The sequence below is a fragment of the Monopterus albus genome, unplaced genomic scaffold (genome assembly GCF_001952655.1).
Source record: "Monopterus albus unplaced genomic scaffold, M_albus_1.0 scaffold117.1, whole genome shotgun sequence".
In the NCBI taxonomy this organism is placed as follows: Eukaryota; Metazoa; Chordata; class Actinopteri; order Synbranchiformes; family Synbranchidae; genus Monopterus; species Monopterus albus.
This window is the reverse complement of record NW_018127997.1, coordinates 1,613,744-1,633,133: the sequence shown is the minus strand read 5'-3', so window position 1 is coordinate 1,633,133 and position 19,390 is coordinate 1,613,744. Positions and strand designations below refer to the sequence as shown.

The following is a 19,390-nucleotide window of genomic DNA, read 5'->3' as shown; positions in this document are numbered from 1 at the left end:
AAAGCGCTGTGCCTTAACTACCAGCCTAAAAGGAAGTTTACAAGCCTTGGTATCCACTTGTAAAAAGGTCTTTACAGCAAGTTTGAGTGTGCCGGCGCTCAGCTGATCCTGCCTTGGTACGGCGTTCCTGAGCCATGTCAGTGCCAGCCTCTGTACCAGGTGCTCAGCAGGGAATTTGACGTCATAATCGACCGTATCATTGATGTGAACAAATATATATATATATAAAAGAATTCAAACAAACAAGGGAATTTAACTGTGAGTCCCAAAGAGCTACAGAAATAAAACATCCAGTTACAGTGAACTGCAAATTCTGCTGCTACACCATTAACTTGGAGGTTGTGCTTTGTGGAGCACTGAGATTAAATACAGCAGCTTTAGTCAATTTAGAAACTGGAACTGGAGTGTTGGCTCTTGACTGCACTGGCAAAGAGTTATGAATATTCTTTAACTCTTATGCTTTATTTACATACTCTTGACAGAAGGGGATAAAAGATAATAGGATAAGGATAAAGGTGGAAACTCCCACTTTTAAACTCCTGCCTTAGAACTTCAATGGATAAATGAATTTCACTAATTGAATGACAACTCCCATTCAGCTCCCACTGGGCTAATAATGACTATACTGAATCATACACATGGATGGACTATGAGGGACCCAATTCTACTGTATATAGCACCATCAGTGATTTAGGGTGCATTTATAGTTCTTCTGTCTCTTTACAATAGTCTTGGATCTCCGTTACTATTTAGTTTCTTCTTGGCAGTTTTCCCATCTCGTTTTGACAGTTCTAGGTCTCTGCAGTTCCTTTGTGTCTCTTTATGATCTATTTTTTAACTTTGTGGTCATTTTGAGTCTTTTTGTGGACATTTTGCAATTATTTGTAGTTCAATGATTTTCAAACAAGGCATATTAAATGTCACATTATATAGAGGTCCCCCTGACCTCCCAGGCCTCTGGGGCCAGTGCCCAATAGGTCTGTTGGGTAATCCTTCCTTGATACAATATAAATGTGGCATTATTTCCCAGCTGTTGCAATGACCACATGACTCCAACACTGAGTCCCATGCCTCACACATGATTACTAAGTGAAAACAGTTCTATACAGTGGCCATGGCATGATGTTATAACATGGTTATAAGAGGTTATTGGTGATGAACACTGAGGTTATGTTATTATGTTAGCTCATTCTTTGGCTCCACCTCCTCATTCATGAAGTGTGAGGTGAGGCTGCTTTGGATAAAGAATGCAAAATTCTCCTTGCTACATGTAGCTCGACCCAAACATCCAAACGTGGCAAAGTGAGACAGTAGGAAAAGGTTTAAAATGTATGAGTGCTGCAGGACAAAACAACATAGCTTTCAGTCTTTGTGGTGAGGTTTGAGCTTTGGACACCAGTCTGTATCTGAATTCAGAAGGCAGTGAACTGTCTTAAACCTGCAAGACAGGAGGGGAGAGTCAGAGAAAGAGCACAGTTCAAGGGTTCACTGTTTCCCACAGTAACAACCTAACAATAGTCCTACAAATAATAAAACTGCATCATTTGTTTCAAGTTTGTCCCAGTCAGTTTTTTCACTAATTCTAAAAGGTCCTGACTTGACCTAAAGCTTGCACTTTTCTATATAATATCACTTCGCAGTACACAATGTAAGTAGCTACAGTATATGACAAATATGTGGACACATCCCTTTGTTTCCTGGTTTGCTCTAGGCCCCATAGTTCCAGTGAGGTGTAATATTGATCTTCCAGTACTGCCCAGGTTTCCCAGTTCGGTGTGGAAGAACCTGACTGTTCTGCACAAAGCTGCGACTTCAACACAAACCAACAACTTTGCGATGAAGTGACATGCCAACCAGCGACTGACCTCACTAATGCATTTGTGACTGATATGAAGCTAATACCTGGTGCGAAGCCTTCCCAAAAGAATGGGAGCTGTTTGATCAGCAGCTTACATGTCCCATGACAATCAGATGCCCACATACATGTAGAATGCTGATGCTTCACAACAGTTTCCCATACACTGATTTGTGGTGGGTCTCCACAATATCAACACTGACCACCACATACTCATTTAAAATAGGTGCAATATTATTTCAATGTAGTGCCATGCATAGCACATGTATTCACTCAGTCCCTCAGTCCACAAACACACACACACACACACACACACACACACACACACGACAACCATGATCACGGACCATCTGTGAACAGCTCCTCTTCTCTGCATTTGTTTTTTTTTAGATGATGCTGTCAGTCATGGAAGTCCAACTCTTCTAACACGTTATTAGCAAGCTAGTAAGGCTAGCTAAGCTAACATTAGGATCCAGCTGTTGCAGAGGTTAGTACACTCTGTACAGCCTAATATTCTGACCCTCTCATGTATGTAGCTGGGCAGGACAAAAATATATACATCTCTGAATATAACGTAGTCCAGTACAACAACACCTTTAACTATGACCTCAACGATAAACATATCATTGAATTTAAATATTTGACAATTTCAGCCAAAACTTAAAACATTTTGAGTTTCATAAACACAGATGTTAAGGCAAAGTGTTCCATTGATGTACATACAATTGTACAGGTGTAGAATAAAAATAAATAAAACAGTTATGGCTTCTGCAGTGTGTGCAGGAGCACTAAGTGTATAACAACTTGTGCTGCTATTAATGTGTTTACCTTGTGGGATCCTCAGCCAGTGAAAAGCCTCCAGCAATGCTGACCACATTTCTTCTGTTTTCAAAACCACCATAGCTGAGAGTCACCTGTTGCATAAAAAACATATTTTGGCTTCACCTGAGATAAAAGCTAATATGACACTCACATAGTCATAAGAAAGTGCCAGTAGGAAGTAATCAATCTTTTAATGCCACCATTTCATGATATTTTAAAGTTAGCATCTTTTAAAAGGCAAAGCTTTCTCTGTCTCACTTACTACAACCGCCATGAAACAAGCTGCAAAAAACATGTATATACACACACACTCACCTGCTCCAGCACCGTGTTAGTGGGAAGTTTCTGGAGATTCTCCAGGTGAGAATGGAAGAGGTGTGTGTGCGTTAGGGTGACCTCCAGCAGCACCTCAATGATGTAGCCGATGGTACAGTCATCTGGGAGTCGGATCTTCTCTGCGGTGCTGATGAAATTCCCCAAACTGAAACCGCAGGACAGTTTCACTCAACAAGCCTAGCTAAGTGTGTTTTCACACCAACAGTTTATTAACAGCTTGGAATTCACTTTAGGGCCAGGTTGAAACACACTTGTTTGTACATGTTGTTCGACCATGTCAGAAATCACAAGTACTCAAGGCTGATTCAAATGGAAACTTCCAGAGGCGGAGAGTACGGCTGGTTAGACAGAAATGCTCAGCTAGTTGTGTGTGTGTGTGTGTGTTTGGGGGTGGGGGGTTCAGAAGCTACTCAACAATTTTACTGCTTTTAGGGAGAAAGATTTACTTGTACTTAATATTTGCCCCAGTTTAAGTGCAAGTGTTTTTATCTATGACTAAAAACAAGGACACATTCTAAGAAGTTGTTCCATTTCCCTCAGCACAGGTCAGATTTTTCTGTATTTACTATACCACAAAGAAAGGGGAAAAACAGTACCCATGGCTAAAACTGCATGCTTGGGTGAATGTAACAATACCTCAGAGTGTGGGGTCAGTTCCTCGGGGGTTTTTTCTGCGTTTACATTTACAAATACATGGTGAATTAAGCAAAGGAACCTATCTTTCCTGTTGCTCACAGCTACTGTATGCGAGTAACCCAGAGTTCATGTCCTACCTGGCCCATGGGCTCATTTTCAGTGCCAGGCCTCTGCTGATACAGAAACCTGCTCCACCTGTGGCGAACCAGAACTTAACAGACACCTGAAATGAGACAAACAGCTAAATCAGTCAGATGTAAAGTGTGTGAAGACATAAAAGCTCTTTTGTCACATCACCCAGGTTTCTGCTGGGATACTCTGTAGCCAAGATTTAGAAACATTACTTTATCAATTTGCAGAGGGCAAAATAAAAACAAACAATGCTTGCAGCTATATCTGTCAGTTACTAGAGCCAGAAACTCCTAGTAAAGTGAAAGCTGACTGACTGATCCATCACTCTTGACTCTCTCTGCAGCCTCTATAGGATGATCCAGACTGGGCCGGCCCAGGTAGACGTCCTGGCTGTGGTGATATGAGGAGAGCACCTGCAGCAAGCTGGGCAGGATCACATAGTTATCATCATCCACATGACAGAACCACCTGCAATACAAACACACATACACCATCAGCGCTGTACCTTCATTTGTAAACAAATAGGTGTTAATCATTTTGTGGCTTCTGCAGTGTGTGAAGGAGCACTAAGTGTATAACAACTTGTGCTGTTATTAGAATGTCAACAGTTAACTGCTGTTTTGTGGGTCCCTGCTGTTTGGCTGCTTTATTCCAGCCAGGTTAAGATCACATTTTACTCACTTTTTCTGAGACTCAATGAATTTGTCATACTCCACAGACATCTTGCAGCACAGAGCCTGTCGGGTGTGAGCCGCTGAGCAGTTAGTGTTGATGATGTTAACTCCTGGGAAAGAAACAGACGAGGAGAACATAGCTCAGTTGTTTTTATACTTTTATTACTGCACCTATACAGTACCTGTATATTTTTATACTGTTGCAGATTATTCTGATACTGGAGAAACATTAGGAATGTTGCCATCCCATCTTCTATCTGCTTAGTTTGAATAATGTGTATTTCCATCTGGGGCCACAACAACAAATCAATGAAAACTGATAATCAAAATAGTTGACAAGAGATTTCATTATCCATTAGTTGGGTCCAGTCACGTCGCTGTGTGAGACGGCTAAGAGCAGACAGTGCTGGGTCAGTGACCGGGTGAGTGCTACTGTTCCACACTCCAGTTCAGTAGTTGGCGGTTTTACACCTACAAGCTGTTTTGCCAGCTGTCAATCAAAAGAGGAAGGAGAAGAATACTGGGTGAGTATGTTAGTGAGGCGTATCACAAAGTCTGAAAAATGGCAGAAGCAGTGGAGAGTAGTAGTGAGCACAGTCACAGCAGGGAAAAGTGGATGACCATGTTGTCTAAAGTTTGGGAGAACTTTACTTTACAATCAGACAGAAGACTGTGCGGTGCCAACTGTGCGAAATATCTGTCGTGGCAGGGGAGCACGACACTAGTACTGCACATCAGCGGCTAAAGAAAAGACATTAGACTTCACGTTACAAAAGAGGAGCTTAACATTAAGCAAGTCATTCATTTTAGTTAATAATGTAAGAAATTGTGAAAATGATAGACCTGATTTTAAGTAACATTGTTAAGTATATTATGATGCTAATTATATATTTAGGAACATAATAATGGATTGTGTAGGCTGCTAAATGCATTTTCACTTGTGTTGCATTCATTTAAACAAGAGTGAACAGCCAAGCATTATATTAAACACTATAAGCAAAACTAAGCTCTATGCTGTGTGCGGTGACACCGAGGACACATGCAAGCTAACGGAGACTGTGCAGAGTACCTAGTTTAAGAGTCAATGTGCTAAGGATTATTTAGGCATATTCAAATTTACTTTTAACTGTCAGCAGTCAGAGTCATGTGTACTGGCCATTTACATTATCACGGTACGGTTTATGAACATACAACCTGAATTATTTTCAATCATAAAAAACTGTGCTTTTGTTAACACTGTAAGGACCCGTTTACACTTTATAAACACTATTCTTGAACAAATCATTTTTGTTTAATAATGCATTGCATAAAAACAGGGCATAAGCATTGTTTAAAATAATTCATTGGTTTTATAATGTTGAAAAAAGAAGTAATCAATGGGTAAATCTACTATTAAAATGATTAGCTACAGCCCAGTCTCCATCCATGCACATAACTACATATGCCTGTGACATATGTGCTGTATGTACAAGTACGAACACTGAACAAGATAAGATGATCCTTTGTCATTGTAACACGTACTACAACATTTTATAGGATCCACAGCTGCCAGTTCATCAAGTACACCAATTTAGAACCAGGTCAGTCTAATCCAACTGTCTAATCCAACAATAAATCATCCCTCATGAAGTTTCAGGTGCTGATTCAAGTGGATGATCATTTTGGAGGTTCAGATCGTGCTGCTGCTGAACTAGACTGCATCAGATAGAGAGGTGTTTTGTGACTCGACCTAGCTCACCGATATACTAAAAGTGGTGAACAAAATAATAAAAACACCTGCTTTTATTGCAACAAAGACTTCTTCGTGTTTATTCTGATTTGCTCGGTCACTGCACTATGGTCACACAATAGTGGACCATGGAATTTCATTTTTTTTGTTTTACTTTATTTTATCTTTTGTTTTAAGATCTGTCCCTAATCTCACCTGTTCTCATCCACAGCTCCTTGTCTTCACCATCAGTGAATATGTATGTCTGAAACAAAGACATACTGTTAGAAACTGTTGGTGTAACACATACAGTAGACAAACATTCATGCACACAATGAACAGCTCCTTTGTTTTTTCTAGTTGATGAGAACATGACTGTATAAGCGGAAGATTAAAGACAAAGCAAAAATGACACAGGTTTAGTTTTTTATCCATCATGGGGATTTTACATTAACTTACGTTTATTTCCTGGAGTACCATAACCACTACTTCCCTAACCTAAACTTAAACCAAGTCCACCCATCCATCCATTACATATGCTGCTTATCTTCTAGAAGGCTGGGGGGTGGGGGGTTTGGAGCCAATCCCGGCCAGCATAGAGTAAGGGCAGAGACGCACCAAGACGACGTGAAAGAAATAACGACATAGGCTAACTGTTGCGTCGCCTCATGTCAGCTTTGTTTGGGCAAGTCGAGTTAAAAAGTGGCACACGCCACACAGACTACAACCAACGGCCAACATACAGTAGGTTCTGCACCTGTGAGAGAAATATCTTCCCCCTACCAGCAGGTGGTAGTATCTGTATTCAGCATCCAGAAAGGGAAAGAAGAAGAGCTAGACGGCAGAAACACAAGCTTCAAACAAAACAGCTCTTGTCCAACACAGCTGCTGTTTATACCTCCTTCTAATCGAGAATATGTCTGATAAGAAGTTACAAATGACACTGCTGTTCTCAGCCCTTGGTCTTTTGGTTGTGGAAGAACAAGAGAGTCCACAGAGGTAAAAAACAAGGAGAAACCACACTACTGTAATGGGTGAAATGCTGTGTACTACAGTGACAGGCTGAAGGAGCTTTCCCAAACGTTCTCTTCTTGTGCACTGATTCGCTAAGCTGGTCTCGCTCACTGACAAGGCCAATGCTGATTCAACATGGCAAATCTGCCGAAAAGCCACCAACAGAATCCAAGTAGTGCCAAAAGTGCAGGACACACTGGGAACACGAGACCCAACAGACACTCACCAACAGCTCGACAGTAGCCAACAGCTGACTGTCAGCTTGGTGTGTCACAGCCTTAAGAGGCAGGGTACACCCTGGACAGGTCACCAGTCTATCACAGGGCTGACACGCAAGCCATTTTCACATATGAGGTCCAGACATTGTGCCGAGTTTCCTTTTCACGCACGTAGCACACAACAGGAGATAGTCCATGGCAGACACACTCTCACCTAGTGCAAATACTCCCTTGGGTATTGTCTAAATCATTTCAGGGTTCCAGTGCATATCCAAAAAGGGCTAAAAAGACAGGCAACCACTTACTCCTGATTGGAGCAAACTGGAGTACCCAGATAAAACCCACAAAGGCATAAACATGTAAACCCCACAGAGAAAGACCCCAGTCAGCTGCAAAGCTCTATCTAGATAATCTGGATAAATAAATAACACAAAATTTGTGCCTTAGATTTTGTGTTATGTATCTACTTTATATTTCATTTATATTTTGTGGCATTCATGTGGACGGCAAAGTAAGAATTTCATTGTACAGGGAAACACGTTTCCTAACTGTGCATATGACAAAATAAACACTTTGAACTTGAACTATCCCAGAGCCTTCTTGCTGTGAGACAACAGCTACTGCACCAACTTTAAACCAAAGAACTCTACATGCCTGTCACTTAAATCGCCCATGCCCTTAATTAATGCACAGCTTTTAGTCTCAATACAATTTAAACGGGGGAGTTATTAAAAAAATCCACTCCTGCACAGTTGTCATGGAAGGGGAAATTAGCTATAGAAATCAAAACTCTTGCTATAAACAAGTATATTTCACCTGGAGAGAAGAGAGAGTGAGAAATCACAGCCGGTATCGTGTATCCATATATGTGCATTAAAACCTACGCAAGTAAAAAGCCAGCAAGAATTGTTTATTTAAAACACCCGCGAAAGGAACATTAACTTGCACAAAAGTGATGATTTCAGCTTCACCTGCATCCACTGTAGGTGTGTTAACAGTGAGCTTGTTCGGCTAATAGCTAACGGTTTAGATGTGGCTGTGTTGTGGTGATCAAATGGCACAATCCAGTCTTGTTCTCACGTCCGTCTCCCTCCACTATCTAAAGTCAGTTCAGACCCACTCTGTGCACCTGCATGTGTCTCTATCACCATTAAACACTGAGGAAGCTGTAGTGGACTGTTGCTGACTTACTGTATTTTACAAGAGTAACGTCATTCTAAAAAAGCAAAGGTCTGGCTGAAACAGAGGAAAGAAGGTAAAATCTGAACAATCCAAATGTGTCAAACTGTAGTACAGACTACAGAGAAGGGGATACATGTTAGTGTGTCCATGGCCATTTTCATTCTGGAGCTATTTTGCTGTTACAGCTGTGGACTGTCATCTGAAAAGCTGTATCTGATAGTTGTTCTTCACAAACTACAATAAAATTATCACACAATCTGTAACTGAATTGGGTGTTCTACTTTTCAGTGTGCCAAAAAACAAAGATATGACCTGAACTGTGGCTCAAAACCGAGGTCTGAACCAAAGCACAGATCTGGTGAGTCCTACAGCTGTGCTAGTATCACAGCACTCCTGTTTCATCATTCCCAAATGAATCAAATTCAGAGAAATATTTCACAGCGCATTCTGGCTTGCAATTGCAGGAATAATACAGGGGTCACTAATAATTCAAGTTTTCTCTACAGCCAAAGTTACTGCACTTCAATAAAGCAATTATCTTATAGGTGTACATGTGCTTGGAAATTTAAAATATCTGCTGTGATAAAGGTCCCTTCAAGTTTTGTTTCACAAGACATTTCTCTAATTTTGCCACTTGATAAACATTCAAACTCATAAGCCTGTTACTCAAATACCATTCCTGCAAGAGGGACAATGGTGACTGACACATATAACACATGAACAGTCGTACTATAAGTCACACTTAGATTTATTATCTATTGGCTTTACACAGAAGTATTAAGTGATTATTCCCACATCCCAATTCCAGTTTATGGCAGAAGCTCCAACAGTGAAGTCATTTTCTACAGACCCCTACATTTACAGTTAGTGATGTGGAGTGTACAGCAGGTGGAGACATGCATGTTCAGCCCCCTCAAAGCCCTGCAGGCAGACTAACCTTCACACATCCTCAAATGGGCCACCCAGTTAAAGGGCTCATTTCAGTTTACCTTGGGCTTCTCATACATAACCATCTGTCTTTAAGTGAAGATACCTTCTCCAACACCACATGGCACATCAACATTAAATACAAATGAGTATAAACAGCTTTTAAATTTACTGGCAGGAACATGTGTGTAATGCTCCCCAGTACCTGGAAGTAAACGGCTGGTTAGAGCCGACAGCTAACACAGAACAGACTCACACTGGAGCCCTTTCATAGCAAAGTAGGACTCAGACTCAGTATGAGTCAAGCTGTTGATGCTGGGAGCACAAACCAAACTGGAAACCCTCCATCTTCTCTGACTGTGACATTCTGGGTGAAGTGGGGCAGAGTGTTTCTGCACTTAAAGCTCCCTCTCTCCACACCAAGGCTCTTTGTCCAGCAGAAGCACTTACTAATTGCTTTTAATAATTCAATACCGAACTAGTCATATGCGTCATACGAAATACTTCCTGTAGGACTAATGTCAGTCATTTGACTGTGTTTTAAAATCCTTAAGGCATGAAAACATGTTTTGTCACATTAGCTGAATATTAATGACTTAAAATTGTGGTGAATTGTTTCTCCCATTTTTATGTGGTCAACAACAGACTAAACCTTCTTCCTGTAAGTATTTAAAAGTCGTCAACAAGAAAACTAAATTTCATTGTATGGCATCTGCAAAGGGTCCTACACAAAACAATGATCAGGCCTGCAGGCTGGCCCAGCCCTGTAGGGGGCACATCTCAGTTAAGGATACATCCACAGTAACAAATGGGCCTAACTCCAGCTCTCCTCACCTGTTCTTTGGCTTTGGAAACCCAGGTCTGAATGAGGAGCTCCAGTCTCGTCTTGTGATACTTCCTGGTTGTCTTCACAGCAATAAAAATATCCTTCAAGTCTAACGAGTCACGGGGCCTATACTCTGAAAGTTCACCCCCCTTTGCTCCTGAAAGAACTCCTCTTTCTGGGCTTCTTTTGGAGTCCGCCTCTCTTGTAGAACTGTGATCATCACTGAGATGATCATTCCTGGTAAGTTCAATCTTAGTGGTTCGCCCCTGCCCTGCTGAGCTGCCATTCAGCCCTGTGGCCCCACCAGAGACAGACACCACTGGAACCCTGGTGTGGTATGATGGGCCCAACTGTGCAGGTCTGACTTGGGGTCGAGGCTGAGGCAGGTCCACGAGGGAGGCTGGGGGCTGGAAGGCTGGGATGAGAAGAAGCAGGAGTCCGCAAAATGCAAGGGAAAACAGGAAGCAGGACTTGCTGACACTCACAGAAGTTATGCGCATCCTGACTGGCTGATGGAGCAGGTTCAACCTCCAGGGCTGCAGAGACCAACACCACCCTGTCCCATCCTCACACCATGAAAATCACATTAAATCCTGCACAGGAAAAGGAATTATTCAGAGGCATGTTCGTACCAGTCCTTCAACACCTCAAACAACATAGCCTAATCTTCACATTTTAAGAGTTTAAAATTTAAAAGGAACATTTGAGCTGTTTCCACGCGCTGCTTGCTGTGGCTCGACCAGCCAGTTCTTCCCATGACGTTTGTAAAATTAGGCCATGATGAAATGAGAAAGCCTAGCAGCTAATCTGCTTAGAACACAACAGTCTCTGTGCCTGATAACTTGAATTACTTGTAGCCAATACCTTCAATTGCTGAATGGCAAAACTTAGCTACGCTACTAAAGAGCTATGCTACTTCCGTTTAAAAAGCAATCATTTAAAATCGGCTCGTTTATACACAATGTAAGATAACGTTTCATTATAGCATATGAGTCGCCGGGAGACAGTGTAAAATTCGGCATACGTATATTTACCAGTCTTCTTATTTTCAGTGAATTTACAGTACATGCATACATTTACTGTGTTGTTTGGTTTGGTAAGGTCATTGAATGTGTGAAATCCATGAGAAGCCAAGTAGCTTTTTACGTAAATATACGCTGTTAAAAAGTTACATCTAGGACTGAAAGAGTACTTTGTAACTATTCCAATCCGATTCACTCTCATGTTATAAGAGCCACGAAACCAGTGTGTAAGAAACGCACTTTAAATGGAAAGACTGCAGCGGAGTTTAGCGTAGTGAAATAGCTTCCGAAAGAATAGCAGCGGGGTTCTCTACAGCACTTACCACGAAATATAAGAGGACACACTTGACTTACACCCAGTGTGCTAATACCCTTAAGTCAGTCGGGAATCAGAAAGGAAACAGGTAGCTTTTAATGAAACAACGAGCTTAGTGATACTAGAAAGCAATCTTCAGTTTCAACGGTATCGATTGATAAATGCCATCTGGTTCGACTCATTGTCTTCCTTTTTTAGTTCCGACGTGACTTTTAACGCTAATTCACAACCGTCTCTGTTGTTCTTTTTCAACCCTCTCGGATCGGACCATCTTTTCTTCGGCATATGGAAGTTCTTGAATTATACTAGCCCAAAATTAATTCCACTTCTGGTTAACCAAATCAACCACAAACCACTAAACTCAACTGGGACACTCATCAGGCTAGCCCAAATCATAAAATGCTGTTCCGGTCAAGTCTTTCAAAACAAAAGATTAAAAGACGGAGCAGTTTATCTAGTAAACATTGCATCGGTGTGTTATCATAAAGGACATTTCAAAACTGGTAACCTTTGTAATAATTGGTGAATAAAAGGAAGAAAATTTAGACAGTTAATGAATATTTGATTGTAGGTTACCCATAGTGTTTTTTGTATTAGTTTTCATCATTACAGTTATGCTAACTTCAACCCCACTTGCCAAAACTGTTAGTTATGTAATGGCTGCTTGGGGATGGGGATGATTATAACACTGCATCCCATGAAGCCCAATGACCAAGAGATTCAGACACCTCTGACAATGAGAATCTCTGCATTTTGTGCATGAACACTTTGCAAACTCTGGGGTGAGGAAGGTTGGTTTTCACATTGTTCCAGCCACTCAGCTGGTACGCTCACTTTTAAGAATCAGTTTGGAGGAGACATAGTTTTGTCAAAATGCGACCCAGAAGGTCACTATGTCTGTAATGTTATTCTTTATCTCAATGTTACCATATTCATAATCAACATTTATGGGTATAACAGAAAATCTGAGAATGACCAACTATTAGATTCTATAGAAGATATTTTAAATGACTGGACATCTAAATTTCCCAAGGCAAGCATTATAATTGGAGGAGATTTTAACATGGTACAAAATAGCCAACTGGATAGATGGCCACCTGGAAACTCTTCTATCAACAATGCTTTTAAATCCTTTATGGATAAATTTAATCTCTCTGATATTTGGAGAAAGAAGTTTCCTAAAGATACCCTTTATACTTGGTCTAACAATGATGGTTCAAGACAATCTCGTTTAGATTATTGGCTAGTGTCCGATGATGTTAGTTCAGAATATATCTCTGTTACAGTATTACCAACACCATTAACAGATCACAAAGCAATCAGCATTTCACTCAATCTTTTACCGTCATCAAACCCTTATAACAGAAAATCTTATTGGACTCTAAATAATGCTCTACTTAAATATGAAACAGTTAAAGTCACAATCTCTAAATTGATTTCACATTTCTTACGCAAAGCTAATGTTGAAAACTGTTACTGTAAAAGTTGGGAACTGTTCAAGTTTGAGGCCGCCTGCTATTTGAGATCGTTTGGCAAATCTTTAGCTAAAGCTAAAAGATTAGAAGAAGAGACTTTAATAAAAAACATTTTATCTCTTCTAAGTAAATATCCTGCCACTTATACAGACGATGATAAAATTAATTTGTCTCTAATGCAACTTAAATTAGATGAGATTTATAAATCTAAAGCAGAAGGTGCTTTTGTAAGGTCAAGATTAAAATGGCTTGAGGAGGGAGAAAGTAACACAGCATACTTTTTTAGGTTAGAAAAGCACCGCTCTAAATTAAACAGTATTCATCATCTTGAAATTAACGGCAATATAACAGATGACGTTGTTCTTGTTTTTATGTTCTTTATTTTATGTTATAGTCCTCTTGTTTCTGATCTATTTACTTATGTATAACTACTGTCATACGCCTTAATAAAGTAAAGAAAAAAAAAACTTTGCAAACTCATGGCCAAAACAAGCGTGGGTCAAGTCACTTTTTCAATTCAGGGCCCATAAACCCTGCAGCCAAAATCTATTAAGAGAGATGTGAGGGTAACTAACAGCAGTCCACACTCCAGGAGTAGCTGTTCTCTACAATACAGCTGTACTCACTGAATCCACTTCTTCTGATTCCCCTGTAAGTCACTCCGATAGATACCAGCCCATCCCAGTCAACCTCCCAGTAACAGCGACCAGTCAGACCACTGCTACACAGCACCTGGTGCCAGCACTGAAACCTCTGAGCGTGATCAGGATATGGCCATTCCTCCTGATAATCTGTCACGATGTTGTGCTCTAACAGATTCAGACTCCTGTGTGCTGTGTTTGGGTCCAGTGAGAGTTCACAGGCATCTGACGGAGAGAGAACAAGGCACAATAGCAGTATTACTGTTGTGTCACATGCTCACAAAGGCATGGCTCTTCTGTTATTATTTTCCTGTATTTTGTTGGTATAGAAATGCAGGGGGAAATTCCCAGTCATTTTGCTCATTCACTGACTATGTAGTCTGTTCATTTTTTCAATCTGAGCACATTACCGTTCAAAGTACTATTTAGCTAAGTACAACAATAGCTGGTATTAGAATGTTTTAAGGTTAATAACTCAAAATCACCTACAGTATCTGTAACAGAGTTGAAGCCCAGGTAGACCTGGGCAGTAATGTATGTTTATTGTATATTGTATATTATATGTTTACTGTATGTATATTGTAAAGTTAACACGCCTAACCTGCTGACATACAGCCTGACCAAAACATAAAAAGATTTTTCTTAACAATACAGACTAATAAACATGTTTTTACTATGCATTTAGGTGCTCGCCAAATAAATAATGTTAACTCTTACAAACTCAGGAACTTCATTTAATTTGCAAGAGGGAAGAACAACCTGGCACTAGCTTATTGATTCTAACAAACAACATGCCAATGTCAAGACCTGTGCAGCTTCTAGCTTTGATATTATCATCTTATAAAGTTGTTATAATGAACATGTTAGCAGTTGCCCATGTGCACATTCAACAGACACAGGGCAACTTGAGCATTCATTTGAAATAATTTGTGTCCACCTGATGAATGTAAGCTCTGGTTTGGTTGACATCAACCCCTAACAAAGGTAGACTTTTTTAGTGCTGGACAGTGAGTTTATCAGAGCTCTTCCCTGAAAAACGCTGCCCACTGCTGCTGATGAGAGTGCTGAGATGGAAATAATGAGCTAAAAGACAACTGACTTCCAGTACGCTCTGCAAGTAATGACACACATGTGGGAGCCACTCTGTGAACCTGTCCAAGAGCTTTTCTCTGGTGAATGTAATCTCAGATGGATTACAAAAATCGACAACAAAGACAACAGCAGCAAAAACGCAAGAAAGTGCACAACTGAGGCAGGCTTCTGTGGTGCCATCTTGGAACTGCCACAGTTTTCCAGACCCCCTTATACAACTGTTATATACAGTTGATGCATAGCACTTTTTTCTCCAGTGCATTACTCCTTTTTGCAAATAAAAATTATTTCTTTGTTGTCCAAAAACTTTTACTTAACATTTAAGCCTGCTCATATTAAAGTAGCAGGTTATTTCAGTTTCTAATTATGCACCAGTCTTGTTAAGCCTCTATATTCTTGACAGATCTACAAGCTAATTCTCTCATCATATCAGATCAGATTAGCAGCTGACTAGTTCTACAGCTGAGGCAAAAGAGTGGCTAAAATTTTATGCCCCCATTCCAAACCTCTTCTTGACTCTTACTGTGGACCCGCTTGCCATAACTTTGCTCCAACAGCATTATCATTTTTTATTTCAGACCCCGCTCTCCCTTTGCCTAGGGTCCTCACCTGCATCAGAAATTTTGCATTATCTCTGACTACAAGTGTAACATGAATAAGAGTAAGATTTTCTCCACAAGCTGGTCCCTTCTCCCTTTGCCTATAACAGGTGGCATTAATTTAACAAGGTGAACATTTTTTATACTTTTAGTGTCCTTATTTTCATTCCAAAAGCATTCCTTAAAGTCATTGGTCAAATCATTTCTTTTTAAAAATTAGGAAAAGGAGTTCTGTGACATAAATATCAGCTACAAAAAATAATATTTTGAAAGGAGGTAGACTGTGGAAAATTTAGCCTATGTAGCTTAACCAACATAGGAAACTGGCGACCATGTATGATACAGTTATATGAAAACACAGGTGAAATGTATTGTATAGTATTGTAAAGGTATAATATATTGGTACACAAAGGCATCATAGGCTGTTCTAACCTGAGAATTTCCAGCTTGCAGTGTGGACTCTTTAGGCCAGCAGAGAGCAGATTTGCTCCAGAGTCATGCAGGTCATTGTTTCTCAGATCCAGCTTTACCAGTCTAGAGGACTGGTTGCTGAGAACTGAGGCCAGAGCATCACAGCTTTCATATGAGAGGTTACATTCACTAAGTCTGAAGAAAAATATTGAAAAGTAATAAATGAAGGAAAAAATTCACCATTCAAAAACCTTTAAATATACAGTGCCTTGCGAAAGTATTCGGCCCCCTTGAACTTTGCGACCTTTTGCCACATTTCAGGCTTCAAACATAAAGATATAAAACTGTAATTTTTTGTGAAGAATCAACAACAAGTGGGACACAATCATGAAGTGGAACGAAATTTATTGGATATTTCAAACTTTTTTAACAAATAAAAAACTGAAAAACTGGGCGTGCAAAATTATTCAGCCCCCTTAAGTTAATACTTTGTAGCGCCACCTTTTGCTGCGATTACAGCTGTAAGTCTGAAGAACAAGGAACACACCAGGCAGGTCCGAGATACTGTTGTGGAGAAGTTTAAAGCCGGATTTGGATACAAAAAGATTTCCCAAGCTTTAAACATCCCAAGGAGCACTGTGCAAGCGATAATATTGAAATGGAAGGAGTATCAGACCACTGCAAATCTACCAAGACCTGGCCGTCCCTCTAAACTTTCAGCTCATACAAGGAGAAGACTGATCAGAGATGCAGCCAAGAGGCCCATGATCACTCTGGATGAACTGCAGAGATCTACAGCTGAGGTGGGAGACTCTGTCCATAGGACAACAATCAGTCGTATACTGCACAAATCTGGCCTTTATGGAAGAGTGGCAAGAAGAAAGCCATTTCTTAAAGATATCCATAAAAAGTGTCGTTTAAAGTTTGCCACAAGCCACCTGGGAGACACACCAAACATGTGGAAGAAGGTGCTCTGGTCAGATGAAACCAAAATCGAACTTTTTGGCAACAATGCAAAACGTTATGTTTGGCGTAAAAGCAACACAGCTCATCACCCTGAACACACCATCCCCACTGTCAAACATGGTGGTGGCAGCATCATGGTTTGGGCCTGCTTTTCTTTAGCAGGGACAGGGAAGATGGTTAAACTTGATGGGAAGATGGATGGAGCCAAATACAGGACCATTCTGGAAGGAAACCTGATGGAGTCTGCAAAAGACCTGAGACTGGGGCGGAGATTTGTCTTCCAACAAGACACTGATCCAAAACATAAAGCAAAATCTACAATGGAATGGTTCAAAACTAAACATATCCAGGTGTTAGAATGGCCAAGTCAAAGTCCAGACCTGAATCCAATCGAGAATTTGTGGAAAGAACTGAAAACTGCTGTTCACAAATGCTCTCCATCCAACCTCACTGAGCTCGAGCTGTTTTGCAAGGAGGCATGGGCAAAAATTTCAGTCTCTCGATGTGCAAAACTGATAGAGACATACCCCAAGCGACTTACAGCTGTAATCGCAGCAAAAGGTGGCGCTACAAAGTATTAACTTAAGGGGGCTGAATAATTTTGCACGCCCAATTTTTCAGTTTTTTTATTTGTTAAAAAAGTTTGACATATCCAATAAATTTCGTTCCACTTCATGATTGTGTCCCACTTGTTGTTGATTCTTCACAAAAAATTACAGTTTTATATCTTTATGTTTGAAGCCTGAAATGTGGCAAAAGGTCGCAAAGTTCAAGGGGGCCGAATACTTTCGCAAGGCACTGTATTTCTACTCTGTAAAATGTAAAAAGCAAAAATGCCATTCAAAGCTGGAGGGTTACCCTTCACAGATTCAGAAATAGTGAGCTGACTGACTGACTATTTTCACAGCATGGGCCTCAGTTTAGGCTAACCTAAGACTTTCCAGTGTACATTGTGGATCCCCAAGGCCACCAGCGATCTGCCTCACTCCTGAATCCTGCAGGTCGTTGTTAGACAGGTCCAGCTCTCACAGGATAGAGGACTTGGATCTGAGAAGTGAGGAGAGAAGTTCACAGCTTCTCCATGTCAACTTACAGCCATTCAACCTGAAGAAACAATAAGGAGTGAAAAAACAATAAAACATTTAGTTTCAAGTGTCATCACATTTAAGGCTGATGGAATCTATGAAACTGTGAAAGTTCAGATATTTCAGCTTGTATCCAACTTGTAAGGCAGTCATAAAATAGTCTCCAAAAAAGAGGTGTCACATGCTAATTTTATTACCTTACGTAGCTGAGCACTACATTGAAATCCTCTTATTTAATTTTTGGTTCTTTCCTTTGAGCAGTTGTTTTGACCATTGTCTCGAAATATTCAAATATTTGTTCATTCTGAATTTGAAGTTCTGTTTGAGACTGACCCGGAGCAAAATCAGTATAGTATAGCAAGTCTGAAAACATACCCCAAATAATTTGAGAAAAACTCAATCTAACCTGAGAGCTTCCAGTTTACAGTGTGGGCTCTCCAGGTCAGCAGACGACAGCATCAGTCCTGAATCCTGCAGGTCATTGTAACTCAGGTTCAGCTCTATCAAACCTGAAGACTGGCTGCTGAGAACTGAGGCCAAAACTTTACAGCTTCTGTTTAATAGGCTGCAGCCACTCAGCCTGACGAAATAAGGAGAAAATGACAATTTAGTTAAATCATTATTTTTGCTTTATAGCCATGTATTTAAGGTTAATTCAGTTGATCTGGTTGTGTGTTAACATACAGAGATCTAGTGGAAGCTTTGACTACAGGCAGAAGTCGCAGAAGACCTTCCTCTGAAGCAGAGTATTTCTTCAGTTCGAACACATCCAGATCTTTTTCTGAAGACAGTAAGATAAAGACCAGAGCTGACCACTGAGCAGGAGAAAGATCATCTGCTGAGAGATGTCCTGAACTCAGGTATAGTTGGATCTCATTCACTAGAGAGTGGTCGTTGAGCTCATTCAGACAATGGAACAAGTTAATGCTTCTCTCTGAAGAGAGATTTCCCTCAATTTTCCCCTTTATGTAGTGTACTGTTTCCTGATTGCTCCGTAAGCTTTTCTGTGTCAAAAGGCCTTGTAGGATAGTCTGATTGGTCTGCACTGATAAACCCAGTAGAAAGCGGAGGAACAGGTCTAGGTGTCCATTTAGACTCTGTAAGACCTTGTCCACAGCACTCTGGTAGAAGAGATTTCCTGTAAATTGGTCACTTACTGGCCTGGACCTTTGAGTGGTTGACAGATCTTCTGCCAGCAGATTGACACCAGAGCTGATGAACATCAGATGGACATAAAAAGCAGCCAAAAACTCCTGAACACTCAGATGGACAAAGCAGAACACCCGGTCCTGGTACAGTCCTCTCTCCTCTTTAAAGATCTGTGTGAACACTCCTGAGTACACGGAGGCTGCTCTGATATCGATGCCACACTCTGTCAGGTCTGACTCATAGAAGATCAGGTTGCCTTTCTGCAGCTGCTCAAAAGCCAGTTTTCCCAGAGACTTGATCATCT

General features: G+C 40.6%; 1 protein-coding gene and 1 pseudogene across 2 annotated transcripts; both read right to left on the bottom strand.

The window, feature by feature from the left end:
* Positions 1-227: 227 nt before the first annotated feature.
* rfng (RFNG O-fucosylpeptide 3-beta-N-acetylglucosaminyltransferase) lies at positions 228-12,078 on the bottom strand. 2 transcript variants are annotated; one of them, XM_020611749.1, is made up of 9 exons: positions 11,676-12,078; positions 10,339-10,923; positions 6,380-6,428; positions 4,463-4,565; positions 4,096-4,249; positions 3,787-3,872; positions 2,993-3,158; positions 2,684-2,769; positions 228-1,438 (listed from the first exon to the last, which is right to left on the bottom strand). In XM_020611749.1, exons 2-9 carry the CDS (start codon positions 10,828-10,830, stop codon positions 1,363-1,365), a joined length of 1,212 nt encoding a protein of 403 aa, XP_020467405.1. In that variant the 5' UTR covers positions 10,831-10,923; positions 11,676-12,078; the 3' UTR covers positions 228-1,362. The 2 variants fall into 2 exon arrangements, with proteins under 2 accessions (XP_020467405.1, XP_020467406.1); XM_020611750.1 differs by lacking the exon at positions 11,676-12,078 and adding an exon at positions 11,593-11,648.
* A 1,826-nt stretch (positions 12,079-13,904) lies between these two features.
* Positions 13,905-19,390, bottom strand: part of LOC109966685 (NACHT, LRR and PYD domains-containing protein 12-like) — a 10,238-nt pseudogene continuing 4,752 nt past the window's right edge.

Coding starts and splice junctions, on each gene's coding strand:
- rfng (XM_020611749.1), bottom strand. CDS start 10,830: ATGCGCATAACTTCTGTGAGTGTCAGCAAGTCCTGCTTCCTGTTTTCC. Junction 6,429..10,338: donor TTTCCAAAGCCAAAGAACAG/GTGAGGAGAGCT, acceptor TCTTTGTTTCAG/ACATACATATTCACTGATGG. Junction 4,250..4,462: donor TTCATTGAGTCTCAGAAAAA/GTGAGTAAAATG, acceptor TTTGTATTGCAG/GTGGTTCTGTCATGTGGATG.